Raw genomic sequence first — 23395 nt, forward strand, 5'->3', positions numbered from 1 at the left:
ACAGGCCACACTTGCTCCAGAGTTCCCCATCAGGGTGGCCAAGGCATTATTGAGCCTGCATTTAGTTCAAACTCCTATTCTCCTTCCCTTCCACAGCTATCAATCCTTTATAAACATCCCAGACACCAAAATTCTGTCCCAGCACCTGCTTATAGACCCTGGGACACATAAACATTAGACACACCTTGTATTAATTTAATACATTCAAATAAACATGATATTCCAAGAATATATACCATGTTCATCTTGTGTTTCCCATACTTCCAACAGTTTCCAGTTTAGTAAGTGTCCTTATATATCAGTGGATTGTTCTCTTCAGGAAATAGCTAACAACAAATAATAACAAAATATGAAAATATAACCAGGGTGCACATGACCACAAGTCACAACTTACTTGCACTGGGGAAGGCTTCGGAACAGAGGTTACCACAGTAGTTCCTACTTGTGCCAATTGTTTAACAGGTGCCACTGCCACTTTCTTGATTAACTGTGAACTAGAATTCTTGGGGAAGGGGGAGATGATAGAGAGTCATCAATATTAGCAATTTAAAATCAATCAGTATTATAGCAAACATCCAAACACTTTACCACAACAAACTTCTTTGTTATAACTTGCTTTATAATCTTATGAACTTTATGCATATTTTCTACTATTAACCTAACTAGTAAATTGTTACTAGGGCTTCCTGATGGCTCAGCAGGTAAAGAGTTGACTTAAGATTCCTAAATATCACAGTATTTCAGCATTAAAATCTTTGAATTTTACTCTTTGATTCTCACAGAAAACATATTCTTTTTTTTCTGTCATTTCCATTGCTGATATCCTTTCAGTCTTTTAAAAAAATATCACTAATTAAATTTTTTTATTGTGATATAATAGAAATATAACATTGCATAAGTTTAAAGTGTGTGATGTGTTGATTTGATACATTTATATAATGCAATATGATTCCCTAACATGAATGGGAATTTATATAATGCAATGATTCTGTAACATTCACTAATATCTACATCTTATCACATAATTATCATTCATTGTTATTGAAGTATAGTTGAGGTACAATATTATATAAGTCTTAGGCTTACAATATATTGATTCCTAACTTTTAAATGTTATACTCCATTAATAACTATTTTTAAATATTGTCTGTTTTCCCTGTGTTGTACAATATATCCATGTAGCTTACTTACTTTATACATGGTAGTTTGTATCTCTTAAATCTTCTACCACTATCCATGCCCCTTCCCTTTAGATTCTTATTTAATATGTGATTATAAACAAAAGTCTGCTAACCTATCTTCTCAACCCATAGCAAACAAGAAAAGGAAGGAGTAGCTATCACTGATACAGAAATAGAGAAAATGACTGGTTAAGCACCTAGAATCAAATTAGGGGAGCACAGAACACAGCGGGTTGGGAAAGACTGGCAAAGATGATATTACCACAGAATACAATGAACCTTTTTATCAGGATGAGCCTGATTCATGAAGACATTACTATACTACATTCTGTATTTTCTGTTTAACCAAAGAAAGATGCCCATAAAAATATATTTTTTTAACTCTGACACACACAGGATAAGCTTTAGATATCTAGAAAGATAATCATGTATGTAAAATAAATCACCTTTTAACAATGCCAAGTTAGGGGGTGGTCCTAAGATGGCGGAGGAATAGGATGGGGAGACCACCTTCTCCCCCACAAATTCATGGAAAGAACATTTGAACGCTGAGTAAATTTCACAAAACAACTTCTGAATGCTGGCAGAAGACATCAGGCACCCAGAAAGGCAGCCCATTGTCTTCGAAAGGAGGTAGGGAAAAAAACATAAAAGATAAAAAGAGAGACAAAAGGGAGGGACGGAGACCCATCCCAGGAAGGCAGTCTTAAAAAAGAGAGAAGTTTCCAAACACCAGGAAACACTCTCACTGGCGAATCTGTGGTGAGCCTTGGAACCTCAGAGGGCAACATAACCGGGAGGAAAAATAAATAAATAATTAAAACACACAGATTATGTGCCTAAGGCAACCCCCAGCGGAGAAGCGGTGCAGAAGCCTGCATCCGCCACTAGCAAGCGGGGGCTGGGCAGGGAGGCGCCCTCTGCATTGCTTAGAGTAAGGAACAGGCCTCAATGGCCCGAGGGCAATCTGAGGGAACTAACTTGAGAGAGAAAACCAGACTGTGGGATAGCTAAACCGTGAAAAGCCCTAATCTAAAACACTGCCAGGCCCGCTCACAGGACTGAGCAGAGCTAGCTGGCTGTGGACAGGCCCATCCCCCGCCGGAGACAGGCAGGCGAGAGAAGCCAGAGCCGGAAGGGGGCAATCGCAGCCCCAGAGAGGCATCATCTACCAAACTACAAGGAGGCTTCGTTGCTAACCAAGACTCCTTGAGATTCTGGAAGGTCGACATCCGTCGGGAGGGTCGCAGCCAGAGATCAGCTCCCCAGAGGAGACACAGGGCACACCTGAAAAGGTGCGCCCACTGTACACCCAGAAAACTGAGCACCTGGGACAGGGGAGGCAGTAAGTCCCAGCTCACCAAGTACCTGGTCACCTGAGCCGCTCGGACCAGGGAAGGGCACAAAACGCAGGGCCAATCAAGTCTGCGCCTTTGTGGCATACCCGAGAACCTGAACCTGAGCAGCTTTGGCCTGGGAAGTGCACTCAACCCAGGACCTGCCTCAGACAGTTCCTGGCAGAGCAACCTAGAGCCTGAGCAGTGTGGAATGGGAAAGCACACACGCCCTGAGTTGGGGCATACCCAGTGTGGCCGAGACACTGGGAGCACTCCCCACAGACACCAGGGATATTTGTCTGCAGTGTTCCTCCCTCCCCACAGCACGACTGAAGAAGTGAGCCTAAAAAAAGAGACACCACTGCCCCCTTGTGTCAGGGTGGAAATTAGATACTGAAGAGGCCAGCAAACAGAAGCTAAAATAAACAGAGGGAACCGCTTTGGAAGTGACAGTTGCAATAGATTAAAACCCTGCAGTTAGCATGGACTACCTAGGAATGGGCATATAGATATTGAGAAGTGTAAGCCAGATCAAGGAACTATCTGAATATGAACTGACCCTACACTGTCCACAACGACACCAGAGAAAGTCCTAGATATATTTTTACTATTATCATTTTTTAAATTAAAAAAATTTTTAAATTTTTAAGTCCTCTATTACACCTTTAATTTTAATTTTATAACCTACTATTACTTTGCAAAAAAAAAAGGACCCTATTTTTAAAGCAAACTTCATATATATATATTTTATAATTTTTGTGACTTTGTTCTTTTCTTTAATATTGTATTTTTCAGAATCTAACCTCTACTCTAGATTTTTAATCTTTGCTTTCTGGTATTTGTTATCAATTTTGTACCTTTAAGAACCCAATCTTCAGTTCCCATTTTTACTTGGGAACGAGATTACTGGCTTGACTGCTCTCTCCCTCTTTGGACTCTCCTTTTTCTCCACCAGGTCGTCTCTATCTGCTCTCTCCCCCTTCTCTTCTCTACCCAACTCTGTGAATCTCTTTGTGTGTTCCAGACGCTGGAGAATACTTAGGGAACTGATTACTGGCTGGATATGTCTCGCTCCTTTTGATTCCCCCTTTTATCCTCCTGGCCACCTCTGTCTCCTTCCTTCCTCTTCTCTTCTCTGTATAACTCCATGAACATCTCTGAGGGATCCAGGCTGTGGAGCGCACATAGGGAAGTGATTACTGGTTAGCTTGCTCTTTCCCCTTTTGATTCCCCCTGTTCTTCTCCTGGTCACTTCTATCTCCCTCCTCCCTATTCTCTTCTCCATGTAACTCTGTGTACCTCTCTGGATGTCCCTTACTGTGGAGAAACTTTACATCATTAACCTTGTATATGGAGAAGTCTTCAGGCTACTGTAAGAATATGACTGAAAACCAGAGGCAGGAGACTTAAGTCCAAATCCTGAGAACACCACGGAACTCCTTACTCCAGGGAACATTAATCGATAGGAGCTCATCAAACACCTCCATACCTACACTGAAACCAAGCACCACCCAAGGGCCAAGAAGTTCCAGAGAAAGACATACCATGCAAATTCTCCAGCAACACAGGAACACATCACTGAGCTCCAATATACAGGCTGCCCAAAGTTACTCCAAACCCATTGACATCTCATAACTCATTACTGGATACTTCATTGCACTCCAGAGAGAAGAAATCCAGCTCGACCCACCAGAACACCAACACAAGCTTCCCTAACCAGGAAACCTTGACAAGCCACATGTCCAACCCCACCCACAGTGAGGAACCTCCACAATAAAGAGGAACCACAAACTACCAGAATATGGAAAGGCCACCCAAACGCAGCAGTATAAGCAAGATGAAGAAAGAGAGAAATACCCAGCAGGTAAAGGAACAGGATAAATGCCCACCAAACCAAACAAAAGAGGAAGAGATAGGGAATCTACCTGATAAAGAATTCCAAATAATGATAGTGAAAATGATCCAAAATCTTGAAAACAAAATGGAGTTACAGATAAATAGGCAGGAGACAAAGATCGAGAAGATGCAAGAAAGGTTTAACAAGGACCTAGAAGAAATAAAAAAGAGTCAATATATAATGAATAATGCAATAAATGAGATCAAAAACACTCTGGAGGGAACCAACAGTAGAATAACGGAGGCAGAAGATAGGATTAGTGACATAGAAGATAGAATGGTAGAAATAAATGAAACAGAGAGAAAAAAAAAAAGAATTAAAAGAAATGAGGACAACCTCAGAGACCTCTGGGACAATGCTAAATGCCCCAACATTCGAATCATAGGAGTCCCAGAAGATGAAGACAAAAAGAAAGACCATGAGAAAATACTTGAGGAGATAATAGCTGAAAACTTCCCTAAAATAGGGAAGGAAATAATCACCCAAGTCCAAGAAACCCAGAGAGTCCCAAATAGGATAAACCCAAGGTGAAACACCCCAAGACACATATTGATCAAATTAACAAAGATCAAACACAAAGAACAAATATTAAATGCAGCAAGGGAAAAACAACAAATAAAACACAAGGGGATTCCCATAAGATAACAGCTGATCTTTCAATATAAACTCTTCAGGCCAGGAGGGAATGGCAAGACATACTTAAAGTGATGAAAGAAAATAACCTACAGCCCAGATTACTGTACCCAGCAAGGATCTCATTCAAATATGAAAGAGAAATCAAAAGCTTTACAGACAAGAAAAAGCTGAGAGAATTCACCACCACCAAACCAGCTCTCCAACAAAGGCTAAAGGACCTTCTCTAGACAGGAAACACAGAAAGGGTGTATAAACTTGAACCCAAAACAATAAAGTAAATGGCAACAGGATCATACTTATCAATAATTACCTTAAATGTAAATGGCTTAAATGCCCCAACCAAAAGACAAAGACTGGCTGAATGGATAAAAAAAAACAAGACCCCTATATATGTTGTCTACAAGAGACCTGCCTCAAAACAGGGGACACATACAGACTGAAAGTGAAGGGCTGGAAAAAGATATTCCACGCAAATAGAGACCAAAAGAAAGCAGGGGTAGCAATACTCATATCAGATAAAATAGACTTTAAAACAAAGGCTGTGAAAAGAGACAAAAGAAGGACACTACATAATGATCAAAGGATCAATCCAAGAAGAAGACATAACAATTATAAATATATCTGCACCCAACATAGGAGCACTGCAATATGTAAGACAAATGCTAACAAGTATGAAAGGGGAAATTAACAATAACACAATAATAGTGGAAGACTTTAATACCCCACTCACACCTATGGATAGATCAACTAAACAGAAAATTAACAAGGAAACACAAACTTTAAATGATACAATAGACCAGTTAGACCTAATTGATATCTATAGGACATTTCACCCCAAAACAATGAATTTCACCTTTTTCTCAAGTGCACATGGAACCTTCTCCAGGATAGATCACATCCTGGGTCATAAATCTAGCCTTGATAAATTCAAAAAATTGAAATCATTCCAAGCATCTTTTCTGACCACAATGCAGTAAGATTAGATGTCAATGACAGGAGACAAAAACTATTAAAAATTCCAACATATGGAGGCTGAACAACACGCTGCTGAATAACCAACAAATTACAGAAGAAATCAAAAAAGAAATCAAAATATGCATAGGAACGAATGAAAATGAAAACACAACAACCCAAAACCTGTGGGATACTGTAAAAGCAGTGCTAAGGTGCCGGGAGCCGGTGAGGCATTCCGCTCTTGACAAAGGTCATGAGGAAGGAGGCTCGGCATACGCAAAGGTGGGATGGAGCCTCAGGAGTCCGCCCGGATATTCTCGAGCATTTTCCCCCAAAAAACCAGAGTCTGCCTACTTTATTGCTTTGTGCTCTCACCTCTGACTTTACTGGGGGCTGTCCCCTACCACCATCTCGCTCTCTCTGTCAAAGAGTTAACTTACAGCTCCAATTAATAAAGTTCCTGGGCAATTAGGAGTGTTTAAATCCAAACCCTTCAGATGGCTCTCTAACTCGCCTGACAAGTTTACCCGGACTCCTACAGCTATGCATACGATTGTTTACAGTCTCCCAGCCTCCAGAGGCACGGGAAGCTTAAGATATTCAAATAGCTTAGAGCCTCTCAGAGAGTTAGAAACTGTCAGAATAAACTAGTAAAGGATTTCATTGATGAGTCAATGCTTGTTGCCAAGTTTTCACATCCCCTGAATTGTATCCTTGAATATGTATTGATTAATAGTTGGTATGTAGAAAAAATAAGTAGTGGCCTTGGTGTTAGTAACTTTAGACCCTTAAGGTAATAAATTCTTTCCTTTGTTGTAAACCCATTACACATCCACCCTATAGGAATGCAATTTTATCTTCGGAAGATGGGGCCAAACCTTAAAATAATTACTCTTAGAGAAAATAAGTCTTTGTTGATAAGTCCTTGTCAAGAGTCATAAAATGTTAATAGGCCTTCTGGCCAGAAGATGATGTAAATCACCTAAACCATTTGTATACGATAAATTTGCAGGAAAGAAACCCTGGTTTTTGATAAGAATCAAAGACTGCTGACTTTGAATCCCCTATTATCCTCTATGTGTAACTTAGGGTATAAAAGCCCCTGTTAAAAATAAAGCTACGGGCCTTGCTCACCAATGCTTGGTCTCTCCATGTCATTCTTTCCTTTAACTTCCGGCTGAAGTCTCCATCTGGAGCGTGGATATCCTCTGCGACCACTTATTTGCCTGGGCTTCTAAGACCCACTCGAGAAGGTGTCTAAGGTGGGGCACCTTCCGCTATTCGAGAGGGCGCCTGCGGCCTCCATGGTCAGAGCTAACCTGGTGTCATGGGTTATATTGATTTTCCGCGTAAACCAAGCTACTCAGCCTCTTTTCTCCACTGAATTTTCCTACTGAGCTATCCTCATTCTATTACTCTTTATATCTCTAATTACCATTTGAATAGGTTGCCGACGCCGTCTCCCCTTTGAATACCCTGGATCAGCCGGGGCTGGTCCCCGGCACTAAGGGGAAGGTTCATAGCAATACGGGCATACCTCAAGAAACAAGAAAAAAGTCAAATAAATAACCTAACTCTACACCTAAAGCAACTAAAAGAGGAAGAAATGAAGAACCCCAGGGTTAGTAGAAGGAAAGAAATCTTAAAAATTAGGGCAGAAATAAATGCAAAAGAAACAAAAGAGACCATAGCAAAAATCAACAAAGTCAAAAGCTGGTTCTTTGAGAAGTTGAAGAAAATTGACAAACCATTAGCTAGACTCATCAAGAAACAAAGGGAGAAAAATCAAATCAACAAAATTAGAAATGAAAATGGAGAGATCACAACAGACAACACAGAAATACAAAGGATCATAAGAGACTACTATCAGCAACTGTATGCCAATACAATGGACAACGTGGAAGAAATGGACAAATTCTTAGAAAAGTACAACTTTCCAAAACCGAACCAGGAAGAAATGGAAAATCTTAACAGACCCATCACAAGCACGGAAATTGAAATTGTAATCAGAAATCTTCCAGCAAACCAAAGCCCAGGTCCAGACGGCTTCACAGCTGAATTCTACCAAAAATTTAGAGAAGAGCTAACACCTATCCTACTCAAACTCTTCCAGAAAATTGCAGAGGAAGGTAAACTTCCAAACTCATTCTATGAGGCCACCATCACCCTAATACCAAAACCTGACAAAAGATGCCACAAAAAAATAAAACTACAGAACAATATCACTGATGAACATAGATGCAAAAATCCTCAACAAAATTCTAGCAAACAGAATCCAACAACACATTAAAAAGATCATACATCATGACCAAGTGGGCTTTATCCCAGGGTTGCAAGGATTCTTCAATGTCTGCAAATCAATCAATGTAATACACCACATTAACAAATTGAAAAATAAAAGCCATATGATTATCTCAATAGATGCAGAGAAAGCCTTTGACAAAATTCAACATCCATTTATGATAAAAACCCACCAGAAAGCAGGAATAAAAGGAACATGCCTCAACATAATAAAAGCTATATATGACAAACCCACAGCAAACATTATCCTCAATGGTGAAAAGCCAAAAGCATTCCCCCTAAAGTCAGTAACAAGACAAGGGTGCCCACTCTCACCACTACTACTGAACATAGTTTTGGAAGTTTTGGCCACAGCAATCAGAGCAGAAAAAGAAATAAAAGGAATCCAGATTGGAAAAGAAGAAGTAAAACTCTCACTGTTGGCAGATGACATGATCCTCTATATAGAAAATCCTAAAGACTCCACCAGAAAATTACTAGAGCTAATTAATGAATATAGTAATGTTGCAGGATATAAAATCAACACACAGAAATCCCTTGCATTCCTATACACTAACAATGAGAAAACAGAAAGAGAAATTAAGGAAACAATTCCATTCACCATTGCAACGAAAAGAATAAAATACTTAGGAATATATCTACAAAAGGCCTATATATAGAAAACTACTAGTGAAAGAAATCAAAGAGGACACTAATAGATGGAGAAATATACCATGTTCATGGATCAGAAGAATCAATATAGTGAAAATGAGTATACTACCCAAACCAATCTATAGATTCAATGCAATCCCTATCAAGCTACCAACAGTATTTTTCACAGAACTAGATCAAATAATTTCACAATTTGTATGGAAATACAAAAAACCTCGAATAGCCAAAGCAATCTTGAGAAAGAAGAATGGAACTGGAGGAATCAACCTGTCTGACTTCAGGCTCTACTACAAAGCCACAGTCATCAAGACAGTATGGTACTGGCACAAAGACAGAACAAAACAGAAAGCCCAGAGATAAATCCACGCACCTATGGTCCACTTATCTTCAACAAAGGAGGCAAGAATATACAATGGAGAAAAGATAATCTCTTTAACAAGTGGTGCTGGGAAAACTGGTCAACCACTTGTAAAAAAATGAAACTAGAACACTTTCTAACACCATTAAATGTAAGGCCAGAAAATATAAAAATCCTAGAGGCAGACAGGCAAAATACACTCTGACATAAATCACAGGAGGATCCTCTATGACCCACCTCCCAGAATACTGGAAATAAAAGCAAAAATAAACAAATGGGACCTAATTAATATTAAAAGCTGCTGCACAACAAAGAAAACTATAAGCAAGGTGAAAAGACAGCCTTCAGAATGGGAAAAAATAATAGCAAATGAAGCAACTGACAAAGGATTAATCTCAAAAACATACAAGCAACTCCTGCAGCTCAATTCCAGAAAAATAAATGACCCAATCAAAAAATGGGCCAAAGAACTAAACAGACATTTCTCTAAAGAAGACATAGAGATGGCTAACAAACACATGAAAAGATGCTCAGCATCACTCATTATTAGAGAAATGCAAATCAAAACCACTGTGAGGTACCATTTCACGCCAGTCAGAATGGCTGCAATCCAAAAGTCTACAAGCAATAAATACTGGAGAGGGTGTAGAGAAAAGGGAACCCTCTTACACTGTTGGTGGGAATGCAAACTAGTACAGCCACTATGGAGAACAGTGTGGAGATTCCTTAAAAAACTGGAAATAGAACTGCCATATGACCCAGCAATCCCACTGCTGGGCATACACACCGAGGAAACCAGAATTGAAAGAGACACGTGTACCCCAGTGTTCATCGCAGCACTGTTTATAATAGCCAGGACGTGGACCTAGATGTCCATCAGCAGATTAATGGATAAGAAAGCTGTGGTACACATACACAATGGAGTATTACTCAGCCATTAAAAAGAATACATTTGAATCAGTTCTAATGAGATGGATGAAACTGGAGCCTATTATACAGAGTGAAGTAAGCCAGAAAGAAAAACACCAATACAGTATACTAACGCATATATATGGAATTTAGAAAGATGGTAACGATAAACCTGTATGAGAGACAGCAAAAGAGACACAGATGTATAGAACAGTCTTTTGGACTCTGTGGGAGAGGGCGAGGGTGGGATGGTTTGGGAGAATGGCATTGAAACATGCATATTATCATATGTGAAACAGATCGCCAGTCCAGGTTCGATGCATGATACAGGATGCTCGGGGCTGGTGCACTGGAATGACCCAGAAGGATGGGATCGGGAACACAGGTACACCCGTGGCAGATTCATGTCCATGTATAGCAAAACCAATACAATATTGTAAAGTAAAAAAAAAAAAAAAAGCCAAGTTAATGAAATATTACAGTAGATTTCTAATTTTTTAAAGATAACTCCTATATGATATAGATAAAAATGAATACTGTAAACTGTAGTGTTAATGTCTTACCACAAATTAAAATTGAAATAGAATGGTTATTTTCTTCCCATTTAGAGATGCAAATAGCCCTTTGAACATTCCCTTGAGGACAACAAAATATGAGTATGAAGATTAAATTTTATCTTGATAAAATTAACATGTTCAAGGAAAGTAGCTTAATTCAAACAGTTGAGCAGAATGATCTTTTATATTATTTTTACTGGCAAATACATACACACTTATATGAAGATAATTGCTAGAAAACTAAGAAGGATAAAAAAAACATTAATGTATACTACCGGCATGGTACAGATTTTGACGGTTTGCATATTTGCTGGTACAGCTGGCCTTGAAGTTATGTTACTTGTGGTCTCAGTTCTTGTTACAGCTTGCTGAGGAGATACCAACATCAGCTGACCACTGTTACTTTTGATCAAAACGGTTCCTATAGTTAACAGAAAACAAAATGTGAGCTAATAAATGAAGCATAATCTTCACGTTTTTTGTTCTCTCATTTCTTTCAATGCTGTAAAATGCTTTGATTAAGTGAATAGTTAGGAAATACTGAATTCCATGTCTACTAATTACAATATATAATACAGAAAAATGTTGTTACTCAAAGCTATTTAAGATATTAAAAGTCTAAACGTATGGATGAGATATTCCTGAAAAAGGCAAAACACTTTCCTCATGACATCAAACTATTTATAAAGCTACAGTTAAGACAGTATGGTAACAGTACAAGACTATGCAAACTGACCAAGGGAATCATATCAGATCAGATCAGATCAGTTGCTCAGTCGTGTCTGACTCTTTGCGACCCCATGAATCACAGCACACCAGGCCTCCCTGTCCATCACCAACTCCCGGAGTTCACTCAGACTCACATCCATCGAGTCAGTGATGCCATCCAGCCTTATCATCCTCTGTCGTTCCCTTCTCCTCTTGCCCCCAATCCCTCTCAGCATCAGAGTCTTTTCCAATGAGTCAACTCTTTGCATGAGGTGGCCAAAGTACTGGAGTTTCAGTTTTAGCATCATTCCTTCCAAAGAAATCCCAGGGCTAATCTCCTTTAGAATGGACTGGTTGGATCTCCTTGTAGTCAAAGGGACTCTCAAGAGTTTTCTCCAACACCACAGTTCAAAAGCATCAATTCTTCGGCGCTCAGTTTTCTTCACAGTCCAACTCTCACATCCATACATGACCACTGGAAAAACCGTAGCCTTGACTAGACGGACCTTTGTTGGCAAATTAATGTCTCTGCTTTTGAATATGCTATCTAGGTTGGTCATAACTTTCCTCCAAGGAGTAAGCGTCCTTCAATTTCATGGCTGCAATCACCATCTGGAGTGATTTTGGAGCCCAACAAAATAAAGTTTGCCACTGTTTCCACTGTTTTCCATCTATTTCCCATGAAGTGATGGGACCAGATGCCATGATCTTAGTTTTCTGAATGTTGAGCTTTAAGTAAACTTTTTCACTCTCCTCTTTTCACTTTCATCAAGAGGCTTTTGAGTTCCTCTTCACTTTCTGCCATAAGGGTGGTGTCATCTGCATATCTGAGGTTATTGATATTTCTCCTGGCAATCTTGATTCCAGCTTGTGCTTCTTCCAGTCCAGCGTTTCTCATGATGTACTCTGCATATAAGTTAAATAAGCAGGGTGACAATACACAATACTCCTTTTCCTATTTGGAACCAGTCTGTTGTTCCATGTCCAGTTCTAACTGTTGTTTCCTGACCTGCATACAGATTTCTCAAGAGGCAGATCAGGTAGTCTGGTATTCCCATCTCTTTCAGAATTTTCCACAGTTTATTGTGATCCACACAGTCAAAGGCTTTGGCATAGTCAATAAAGCAGAAATAGATGTTTTTCTGGAACTCTCTTGCTTTTTCATGATCCAGCAGATGTTGGCAATTTGATCTCTGGTTCCTCTGCCTTTTCTAAAACCAGCTTGAACATGTTGAAGTTCATGGTTCACGTATTGCTAAAGCCTGGCTTGGAGAATTTTAAGCATTACTTTACTAGCGTGTGAGATGAGTGCAATTGTGCTGTAGTTTGAGCATTCTTTGGCATTGCCTTTCTTTGGGACTGGAATGAAAACTGACCTTTTCCAGTCCTGTGGCCACTGCTGAGTTTTCCAAATTTGCTGGCATATTGAGTGCAGCACTTTCACAGCATCATCTTTCAGGATTTGGAATAGCTCAACTGGAATTCTATCACTTCCACTAGCTTTGTTCATAGTGATGCTTTCTAAGGCCCACTTGACTTCACATTCCAGGATGTCTGGCTCTAGGTCAGTGATCACACCATCGTGATTATCTGGGTCGTGAAGATCTTTTTTGTACAATTCTTCTGTGTATTCTTGCCATCTCTTCTTAATATCTTCTGCTTCTGTTAGGTCCCTACCATTTCTGTCCTTTATCGAGCCCATCTTTGCATGAAATGTTCCTTTGGTATCTCTGATTTTCTTGAAGAGATCCCTAGTCTTTTCCATTCTGTTGTTTTCCTCTATTTCTTTGCATTGATCGCTGAAGAAGGCTTTCTTATCTTTTCTTGCTATTCTTTGGAACTCTGCATTCAGATGTTTATATCTTTCCTTTTCTCCTTTGCTTTTGACCAATGGAATAGAAAATCCCAAATAGTCTCCAGATATGTCATATGAAATTCTTCTAAGAGTACTGCAGATCAGTGAGAAAAAGAGCTACTATATAATTAGTTACTTAAATGGAAAAGATGAAATGTTCCACACCATGCACAAAAACCCAAGGACATTAAGGATACAAGAATAAAAACTTTTAACCTCTTAAACAATGTAGAAAACTGTCATTCTGAACTTGGAACAGGGAAGGATTTCTTAACTAAATAAACTTGATACATACCACTATATTTTTAAAACTTTTGCTTAGCCAAAGATACCATGAGGTAAAAAGACAAAGCACAAAATAGGAAAGAAAAATTTAGTTCACATATATTCGAAGAATGAACATCCAAAATGCACAAAAGAAACACAGATACCAATGACAGGGAAAGGTAAATTAAGACCACAGTGAGATATCACTTTATGTCTACCTAGGCAGACAAAAATTAAGAAGTCCATTGACAATATTAAGTGTTACAGAGATGTGTAGCAACAAAAACTCTTAAAATCTTAAAGCTGGTAGTATAGTTTGGTACAACTGCTTCATTTAACTCTACACGACTGTGCCAAACTGGTTCCCATTTGCATACCCTCTAACCCAGTATTTCTATTGTAAGAAATTCTTATCTACGTAAGTAGTAGGCACAAGCAAGAACAGTCATAGCTGGAGTTCCATTCCTGGACACGAAGAGCTCCATAAAGCCATTCCCCAGCAAAACAAGCATAACTGGTAAAAATTATTTTTACAAACAACTATTTAAAGTCTTCAGAAATTGCCCAAAGGCATACAGAAAATGACTAGACAATTTATTAAAAAGAATCTACTAAAACTCAGTAAGAACAACAAGAATCTGTGGCATCTGAACCATGACCCACCCCTCTGCCTTCTCAGTTCAGGCAATGTGGCCAACGGAGGGTGTCCCTCTCTCCCAAGCTTCCAGTTGAGGGCTATGCTACTTTTCAGGGACAGCATCTTGCATCTCTGCCACCTCAAGCTGAATACAGAAGAAAATAAACTGGAGACAAGTGCATCCAAGGGTTTCCAGGCTTCTTGTTTTACTCATCCCTACTCATAAAGGGAAGACTCGACTGAGAATACTTGGGCCGCCATCACCCTCACCCCAGCTCTTTCATGGGGTGGGAGTTCCATGATGGAAGAGATAAGCAGAGCAGACTAGAGGTCACCACCCAAGCCCAGTTCTCCACTTCTAAAGCAGAGACATCACTCAGAAAGAAGCATGCCACTGTCCTGAGTACCTGCTCCAAACATCTCCCAAGAGAAACTGACTTTATTTCAGAGTGTGGGAAAGGTCAAACTAAGGGCATTCTCAAATACAATGAACAATTAAAAGAAAGGGTTCTGATATCTTCCTAAAAGATACAAGCTATGCTAAGTCACAGGTCTACCTCTGGTCTACCACAGAGAACAAGATAAAGAAACAACTAAGAAGGGTCCTACTGGGGTCAGAACCTCAATGACCTCAGAAACTACTTCCCGTAGATGAGTCCATATTTAACTGAATTGGACTGTGAAGCTAGTTAGGCCTCAGGGTGCTGTTGAAAACAAGAAGGTACTGGCAGTGAGTGGAGTCTAGGCATGATACCAGCAGAGGCAGAAAGCTTAACAGAGCTATCAGAGAAAGAAATAATCGAAAAGAGCCCTGCTGAAACCTCTGTTATCCCAGGGAGGCTGTGCTTATGCCAAAAGCTGTATCCTCTGAGGGAAACAGATTTCATTAAAATAGTTCAGCCAGACACTTAAAAAACAAACAACAATAATCCACTCAAGGGAGTAAAAAGTCACTCTGTTAACTTCTAAAAAATATTCATTTATTCGCCTGTGCTGAGTCTTAGTTGCGGCATGTGGAATCTAGTTCCCTGATCAGGGATTGAACTTGGGCCCCCTGCATTGGAAGCATGGAGCTTTAGCCACTGAAAGTGTCAATATATTAGTTTTAATTTAAAAATTATAGGACATGCAAAGAAAAAAGAATGACACATGGAGAAAGGCAGGCAACAGAAACCACCTGAGTGAAATCAGATGTTAGATTTAACAAAGACTTCAAAGTAACTGTTATAAATATGTCAAAAGACCAAGGGAAATCATGCTTAGAGAAGTAAAGGAAGATATGATGATGATGATTCTGTCATTAAGTAGAGAATACCATTAGAGAAACAGATATTACAAAAAAAAGGAAATTCTGTAATTATAAGGTACAAAAACTCAAATAAAAATTTCACTAGAGAGGATCAAGAGCAAACTTGAATGAGCAGAAAGATAAGTCAGTGAACTTGAAGATGGTTCAATAGAGATTACACAATCCAAAGAATGAAGAGAAAAAAGAATGAAGAAAAATGAACAGAGCTTCACAGAAACCTGGCACAGTGACAGGCACATCAACACAGGCCTAATGTGAATACCAGAAGGAGAGGAGGGACAGAAACGGGGAGGGAGGGAGAGAAAGGAGCCGAAAAATATCCAAAGAGATAATGGCTAAAAACTTTCCAAATTTGGTGAAAAATAATCTAAACATCAAAGTAGCTCAACAAACTCTTAAGTTTTGAATTGGTCAAATGGTTCATTTGAGTTTTCATAAGATGGAAAAACCTGAACAAACTTTTTGGTCAACCCAATAAGATAAATGCAAAGACACATCATGATAAAAATGTACAAAGATAAAACCTTGAGAACAATAAGAGAAAAATATACGAGAGAACTGCGTTAACAGGATTAACAGCTAACTTCTCATCAGAAACAATGGAGGCCAGACATCAGGAGTATGACATATTCCACTTGCTGGGGAAAAAGAAAAACAAAAATAATTATCAACCAACAATCAGATATTCATTGAAAACATCTTTCAAAAAAGGAGACAAAATAAAGACATCCTGGATTGGAACTGACATATACACACTATTATACATAAAATAGATAACTAATGAGGACCTACTGTATAGCACAAGGAACTCTACTCAATACTTTGTAATGGCCTATATGGGAAACAATCTAGAAAAGGGTGGACATATGTGTAGGTATAACAGATTTACTCTGCTGTACACCTGAAACTTACACAGCATTGCAAATCAACTATACCCCAATAAAAAGTTAAAAAAAAAAAAAAAAAGACATCCTCAGATAAAAACATAGAGGACTGGGTGCTAGCATCAGACAGAAAACACTAAATTAAGTTCTTCAGACTGAAAACAGACTACAGAAAGTAAATCCCTGTATTTTAAGAGAAGGATAATTTAAAGTAATAGTTTCATAACCTTCTATCTAAAGACACTGGGAAAAAACTAAACAAAAATGACAGCAAGCAGACAAAAGAAAATTAATAAAGATTAGAGCAGGGTCAGGAGAATCAAGAATAGAGAAACAACTGAGAAAAAAAAAAACCAAAAGTTGGTTCTTTGAATAGATCAAAAAACTGACACATCTTGACCTAGATTAACCAAGAAAAAAAGTAGAAAAGGCTCAAATTGCTAAAATTAGGAATGAAAGAGGGGATATTACCACTAATCTTATGGAAAGAAGGATTCTAGTTGAATGCTATGACCAATTATAAACCAATAAATTAGATAAATTATATGAAATGGACAAATTCCTAGAAACATAATAAACTACTAAAACTAACTTAAGAAAATGGACAACCTGAATAGACCTCTAACAAACAGACTGAATGAATAATCTAAAATAGTATCCACAAGATAAGCTCAGTTCCCCATGGCTTCACTGATGAATTCTATCAAATATCTGCTGCTGCTAAGTCGCTTCAGTCGTGTTGGACTCTGTGCGACCCCATAGACGGCAGCCCACCAGGCTCCCCCTGTCCCTGTCCCCGTCTCCAGGCAAAACACTGGAGTGGGTTGCCATTTCCTTCTCCAATGTGTGAAAGTGAAAAGTGAAAGTGAAGTCGCTCAGTTGTGTCTGACTCTTAGCAACCCCATGGACTGCAGCCTACCAGGCTCCTCCATCCATGGGATTTTCCAGGCAAGAGTACTGGAGTGGGTTGCCATTTCCTTCTCCATATCAGGGCTTCCCTGGTGGCTCAGAGGTTAAAACGTCTGCCTACAATGCGGGAGACCTGATTTGATCCCTGGGTTGGGAAGATCCCCTGGAGAAGGAAATGGCAACCCACTCCAGTGTTCTTGCCTGGAGAATCCCACAGATGGAGGAGCCTGGTGGGCTATAGTCCACGGGGTTGCAAATAGTCGGACACCACTGAGCAACTTCACTCACTCACTCACTCTCCATATCAAATATCTAAGGGAAAAAAATGCTAGGTCTTCATAAATTATTCTAAAAAACAGAATAGAAAACATGTGTCAATTCATTCTGTAAGGTCTGTTTTACCCTCACATTAAAACCAAAATATCCTATGTATACCAATGCAAAAATTCTCAACAAAGTACTAGCAAATTAAATTCAGCAACATATAAAAAGTGTTATACCCTTGATCAAGTGATACTTATCTCAATATGCAAGGTTGGTTTAAAACTCATAGCTAGCATCATACTTAACAGCAAAAGACTAAATTCTTTTACCCTAAGATCAGGATTCCTGAGATGAGGAACATGACAAGGATGCCTACAATCACTACCACTTAACATTATACTGAAAGTTCTAACCAGGGCAATGATACAGGAAAATAAAAGGCATCCAAAAGAGACAGTAAAACCATCTATTCACATATATCATGATCTTGTATATAAAAATCCAAACACCTATGAAAAAAAACTATTAAAACTAATAAATGAGTTCAGCTAGGAAGCAGGATACAAGATCAATAAAGAAGAATCAACTGTATTTCTATACATTTCCAATGAGTAATTGTAAACAGAATTAAGAAAAAATTCCACCTACAATAAGATAAAAAATAATACACTTTAGGAATAAATTTAACCAAATAAGTACAAAAGCAATATCTGGAAACTATAAAATGTCATTTAAAGAAATTAAAGATCTAAAATAAATGGGAAGACATCTCATGTTTGTGGACTGAGAGACATACCTACTTTGCAAGATTGTTAAAGAGATCAAATGAGACAATACTTCTGAGCAAATTCATGAATTTTAAAGTTGTCAGTAGTAGTTGTTATTAATGCTGCAAGGGTAAATGTGAGTCAAAGTGACTTCACAGCCCTTGAAATCCAAACTATGGCTGGTACATATGGTGAGCACTGAAGGTGAAAGTTGCTCAGTTGTGTCAGATTCTTTGCAACCCAATGAACTATACAGTCCATGGAATTCTCCAGGCCAGAATACTGGAGTGGGTAGCCATTCCCTTCTCCAGGGGATCTTCCCAACCCAGGGATCGAACCCAGTTCTCCCACAGCACGGGCAGATTCTTTACCAGATGAGTTACCGGGGCATTGGTGACCACTGAAGACAACTGCCAACACTTTCCATGGTGTCCCGGAGTACTGGGACAACCTTGGGAGCAGATGATCATGTAATATCCCTCTGATAAAGCTGGGTGAAAACAAGAACCTCAAGTTTATTCAGGTACTGATTCAGAATTCGAGAAAGATGCAAAACCCACACCATGTCTCAGCATGAAGGAGTTGATAAAAAAGGATGTGATCCATTTCACCAGCAACTTTTACAAACTTCTGTACAGTAAGACTATGGAAGCAGAATTTATGAAGCACAGTTCATAAAAGAACTGTGACATAAAAGAAGCAATCAAGTCCTTCCTCATCACTCTCAAATACATGATAGAAGAGGCACAGGATACCAAAAATACAAAGAGCCACAGTCTGGTCTGAATCCCACAAATTCATAAAAGAGAAAAGACTGAAGAGATTAGCAAAAATATTCCACAGAATAATCTTCAGGGCTTTGCTACAGTTTCTTTCATTTCCTCACAATGCCCCTCTTTTTGTTTCCAGCTCCTGCTCCCAAGAAAAACCTGTGGTACATATGTACATTTTTAAAAAATAGTTCAGTTTACAGAGGAAATTTTGAAGTAAAGAGAAAGCAAACACAAAGAATTCATTACCTTGGAAAAATCAGAGCTGACTCCTAGGTAATTTAAGTATCTTTGAGTAATCCTCTGCTAATCCTTGGCCTATAAAAGAACTAGTACAAGACTGATAAACTCTTTAAAACATTACTTTAATCAGTGTCCAAGTGTTATTTTAATCAGTGTTTCTATGTCATACCTCAGGTTATCAGTTATCTTATTGTGCACCCAAGAGAGTGCAAACTGAGTATGCTCTTCTGCTACACTTGAGCAGAAATTCCAAAAGCTGCTCCTCAAAGTACCATCCTACCTCCTAAGTAACTCCTAAAGACAATTTATCTCCTCTCTTTTGTGGATGTTTCTCCCACAGCATGGGCTTCCCTGGGGGCTCAGCAGGTAAAGAATCCGCCTGCAATGCGGGAGACCTGGGTTCGATCCCTGGGTTGGGAAGATCCCCTGGAGGATGGCATGGCCACCCACTCCAGTATTCTTGTCTGGAGACTCCCATGAACAGAGGAGCCTGGTGGGCTGCAGTCCATGGGTTCGCTAAGAGCCGGACACGACTGAGTGACTAAGCACAGTACAGCACTCCCACGGCAAAACAAGTGTTAGCGTATTGCATACTTAAGCTGTGGTCCTGGCTTGCTGCTCTTTCGCTCTAGCAAGTTTCAGTTTTGGTTTCTCTGTGTAATAAAAAGATTAGGCTCTAAAATTCTATAAATCACCTTTTAACATTGCTACTCAGGAGGCATATTATACATGCACATCAAGTGGTAAGCACAGTGCTGTGGAAAGAGTCAAACAAAGCTGGATTCAATTTCCCTCTGATATCTAGGAGTTGTCTGGCACTGGACGAATTATTTACCCTTAGAGAACTTTTTCCTTATTTGCTATCTATTTTGACCAACAAACAAAATAATTTAAATGTATAAAAAGAGGCCAGTGATATAATATTGTATGTCAACTTTACCTCAATTTTCATAGCACAGTATGTTCTCAGTAAGTGATCGGGTCACTCTCACCAGCAAGTTCCCACTTTTGAAAGTTCCTCTCAATACTTTTTGATCATTTCTAAACAAACTTCGGTGACTAGATAGGAATTTCGTTTTTAACATATCAGGAGTACTTCATCTAAACAAATTCATAACTACTTTATAAGAGGGTATGTAGGGTGACAATTTAGAACCAGCAGAAAATATATTCAGTGGAACTGCTTGATTGAAATGTACAGGAGCTGCCAGGACATCCTGGCACAGCAGAAAACCACATCAACGAGTCCGTGAGTCCCAGCATTCAGAAGGCCAGTACTGTCTTCCAGAGATGACTCCTAAGCCACAGAGGTTGGCTTATTTTCTTTTAAACCTCCAAGCGGACACAGTCCTAGGAACCAGTACAGATGAGGTGGATCGTACAGCCATAGAGTATGTGACTGGAAACCTAACTTACTGTGTGATACTGAGCAAAGTATTAGTGTATATTTTAGTATTCCTCTTGTAAGATTTTGTTTATTTTACCAATTTAGGGGAGACCTCAAAACTATATATGAGTAGCAATGTTGACTAAGAGCACTTTGTGAGCACACTTGGGTTTGCTTTTTGTTGGAATTTGTAGACAGTGGGAAACTGACATCAGGTCTTTTGAGAAAGATAATTTTTCCAACAGCACAGTAACTCTGTATAGAAGTTAAGAAAGAAAAAAAGCAAGCCCTGCAGGGACTGGTTAGTAGGAAGCAATGTCCTACAAAAGACTATAGTCTCTGTCCACCTAGCTCCTGTGTTCTGTACAGGGTTAATTAATGATGATTCTCTTAATAGATGATGTCCTTCCAGAACATTAAAAAAAAAAAAAAAAAAGTATCCAGTGGAGCACACAGTCTTAAGTATAAGTACCTCCTGTACCATACAGAACTAAAACACAAGTTCATCATAAGTTAAGAACTAATCTTTCCACAATGTTCCTGACGGAAACAGAACATTAGTTACAAAAGAGGCCTCCTCATTCTGCTAAGGGGAAACTGACATCATGTGAACCAAAAGGTTTCCATTTCTTTACCACCTTTGCTGGTCAGAGCTCCCACTGCTGCTAAGCAAAACACATAGAATACAATAAAATTACTAGCAGAATTTTTTTCCAAAGAGAAAATGTGCCTTTTCCTCCCACAGAAATTCCAAGTGACTTTCACTGGAGGCAAGAAAACAAGATAAAATACTTACACACCTTCCAGCATATTTACAATATGTAAGTCATCACAAAGCAAAAACTTTGCCTCAGTCAAGAAAAACAGCCCTACAGAGCAAACTTTAGTATAAAAAGTAGTCACAGGCTCATTAACTGCAGAAATTCACACATTGCTTCACAAATAACCTTCTGGCTCTGACCTGTCAACTCTGGCAGGTTACAATCATCACACCTCTTTCTAGTAAACTTATTTAGGCTTGCTTCAGCTTAAAATTCTCTTTCGGTCTTAACACATAAGAACCTTTTAAAAACACTTTTTTTAAACACAGTAATCTAAGTATGTGGATATAAAAACTGGTCTTTTCTCCATACGAAATAAAACTTGAGCGAATCTCTATCTTCCCGAATCTAAGAGCCAGTGCCTCAAAGGCCCTCTCGAACATGCTGCTCCAGCTTTTACTGTGGCCCCTTAGGTGAAAAATGCTTTCCTTAAATATGAAAAGAAAAACTATGCAGTAAGGACTCAAAGAGGTTATCTCCACTGTCAAGACAAATCACTGCCCCGCAAAGTCGAGACGTTGAAAGGTTCTCTGGGTTGAGTGTTTTGGAACTCCCAGAGACAAGGCGCGATCGGCTGCGACGTTTCCCCTGTCACAGCCGGCTGGCCCGCTAAAGCTATCAAGGTGAGCCACGTACCTGGAGGAAGCTGCAGATTAGCAGGCAATTGGATTGTGGTGGTGTTGGGGGCTTTCACGGCGACTATCTGAGGAGATGGTAGACGAGGGCCGTTGCTGAGTTTAGGAAGGGCACTGACAGGGGCCACTTTGGTCACCAGGGTCCCCACGGGGGACCGCAGCGGCTGGGACGCCGAGGACTCTACGCAGACACTGACAGGAGCCTTAGTCACGGCGCCCAAGGCCACCGGAGTGCTCTCCACCCGGACGGGCAGAGCCGCGGCGGGTGCCATGGTCACGGTCCCGGAGGCGCCCACACCGGCTGGGGGAGCGGCGCCGGCCGGCTCCGTGAGGCCCGCGGGCATCCCCCTAGGTGGATCAGCGGCAGCCGCGGCGCTGCCGTTCCGGGAGCAGAGGCGAGAGGAGGCTTGACAAGCGGCCGCCGACTCCGGTGCAGTTCCAGCTCCACAGCATCGCTAGGGAGAGGCGCCGGGGCCGCGACACAGGAGTCAGTGACCGACGCCGCGCTGGACAGCGGGACCCCGGCGTCCCGGACCTTCCTCCCGTCCGCGCGGCCCGGCCGGCTGCCACACCTGCTCGGCCGCTCGCCGCTTCCTCGGCGGCGCTCACACGTGCGCCGGCTCAACCCGGCGCCTCAGCCCCGGGACCAGAGGCAGCGGAGTCCGGCTGCGCGGCTCCCGGAAGGGCGTCACGTCGGCTCCCACCTCCCACCGAAACTCGCCGCGGCGGATCCCCCGCCAGAAAATTCAAATCTACGAACCCAGAGCGCCCCGAAGCCCCCTACGCGCGCTCCGCACGGCCCCGCCGCGCGGCCACGCCAGCCATGTTTATATAGCCACGCGGAGACCTCGCGCACGCGCATAGGGCGCCGCCGCCGCCCCGGGCTTCCCCCGGAATCCGGCCGCGTGATTGGCCGCAGACTGGAATCGCGCTCGTGACGTCACTAGGGACGGCTCCGGAGGGCGTTAGACTCTTCCCCGGAATCCGGAGGAAGGTGGGGCCAGTTGCCAAAAATCCACCACGTGGGAAGGGCCGACCGCACTTGGAAAACTGCTGTATCCGCGTTCTGCTTTCTCCTTGCAGTCTCCAGTTGCGTGTTCCTTGAGGAGCCAAGACTGTGTTTCCCACAAGCTTCTACTTTTTAAGGAAACGATGTGG

The 23395-nt window shown here is 40.5% G+C and overlaps 1 protein-coding gene across 1 annotated transcript in view; it reads right to left on the reverse strand.

The window, feature by feature from the left end:
* TAF4B (TATA-box binding protein associated factor 4b) overlaps window positions 1–23061 on the reverse strand; it is a 108400-nt gene extending 85339 nt beyond the window's left edge. Inside the window, 3 exon segments of the mRNA XM_027525986.1 lie at window positions 395–502; window positions 11057–11202; window positions 22239–23061. Of these exon segments, the coding sequence (XP_027381787.1) occupies window positions 395–502; window positions 11057–11202; window positions 22239–22581 (597 nt within the window). The 5' untranslated portion in view covers window positions 22582–23061.
* Between the last annotated feature and the right edge of the window lie 334 nt (window positions 23062–23395).

Source organism: Bos indicus x Bos taurus, chromosome 24 (genome assembly GCF_003369695.1).
Source record: "Bos indicus x Bos taurus breed Angus x Brahman F1 hybrid chromosome 24, Bos_hybrid_MaternalHap_v2.0, whole genome shotgun sequence".
Taxonomy (NCBI): Eukaryota; Metazoa; Chordata; class Mammalia; order Artiodactyla; family Bovidae; genus Bos; species Bos indicus x Bos taurus.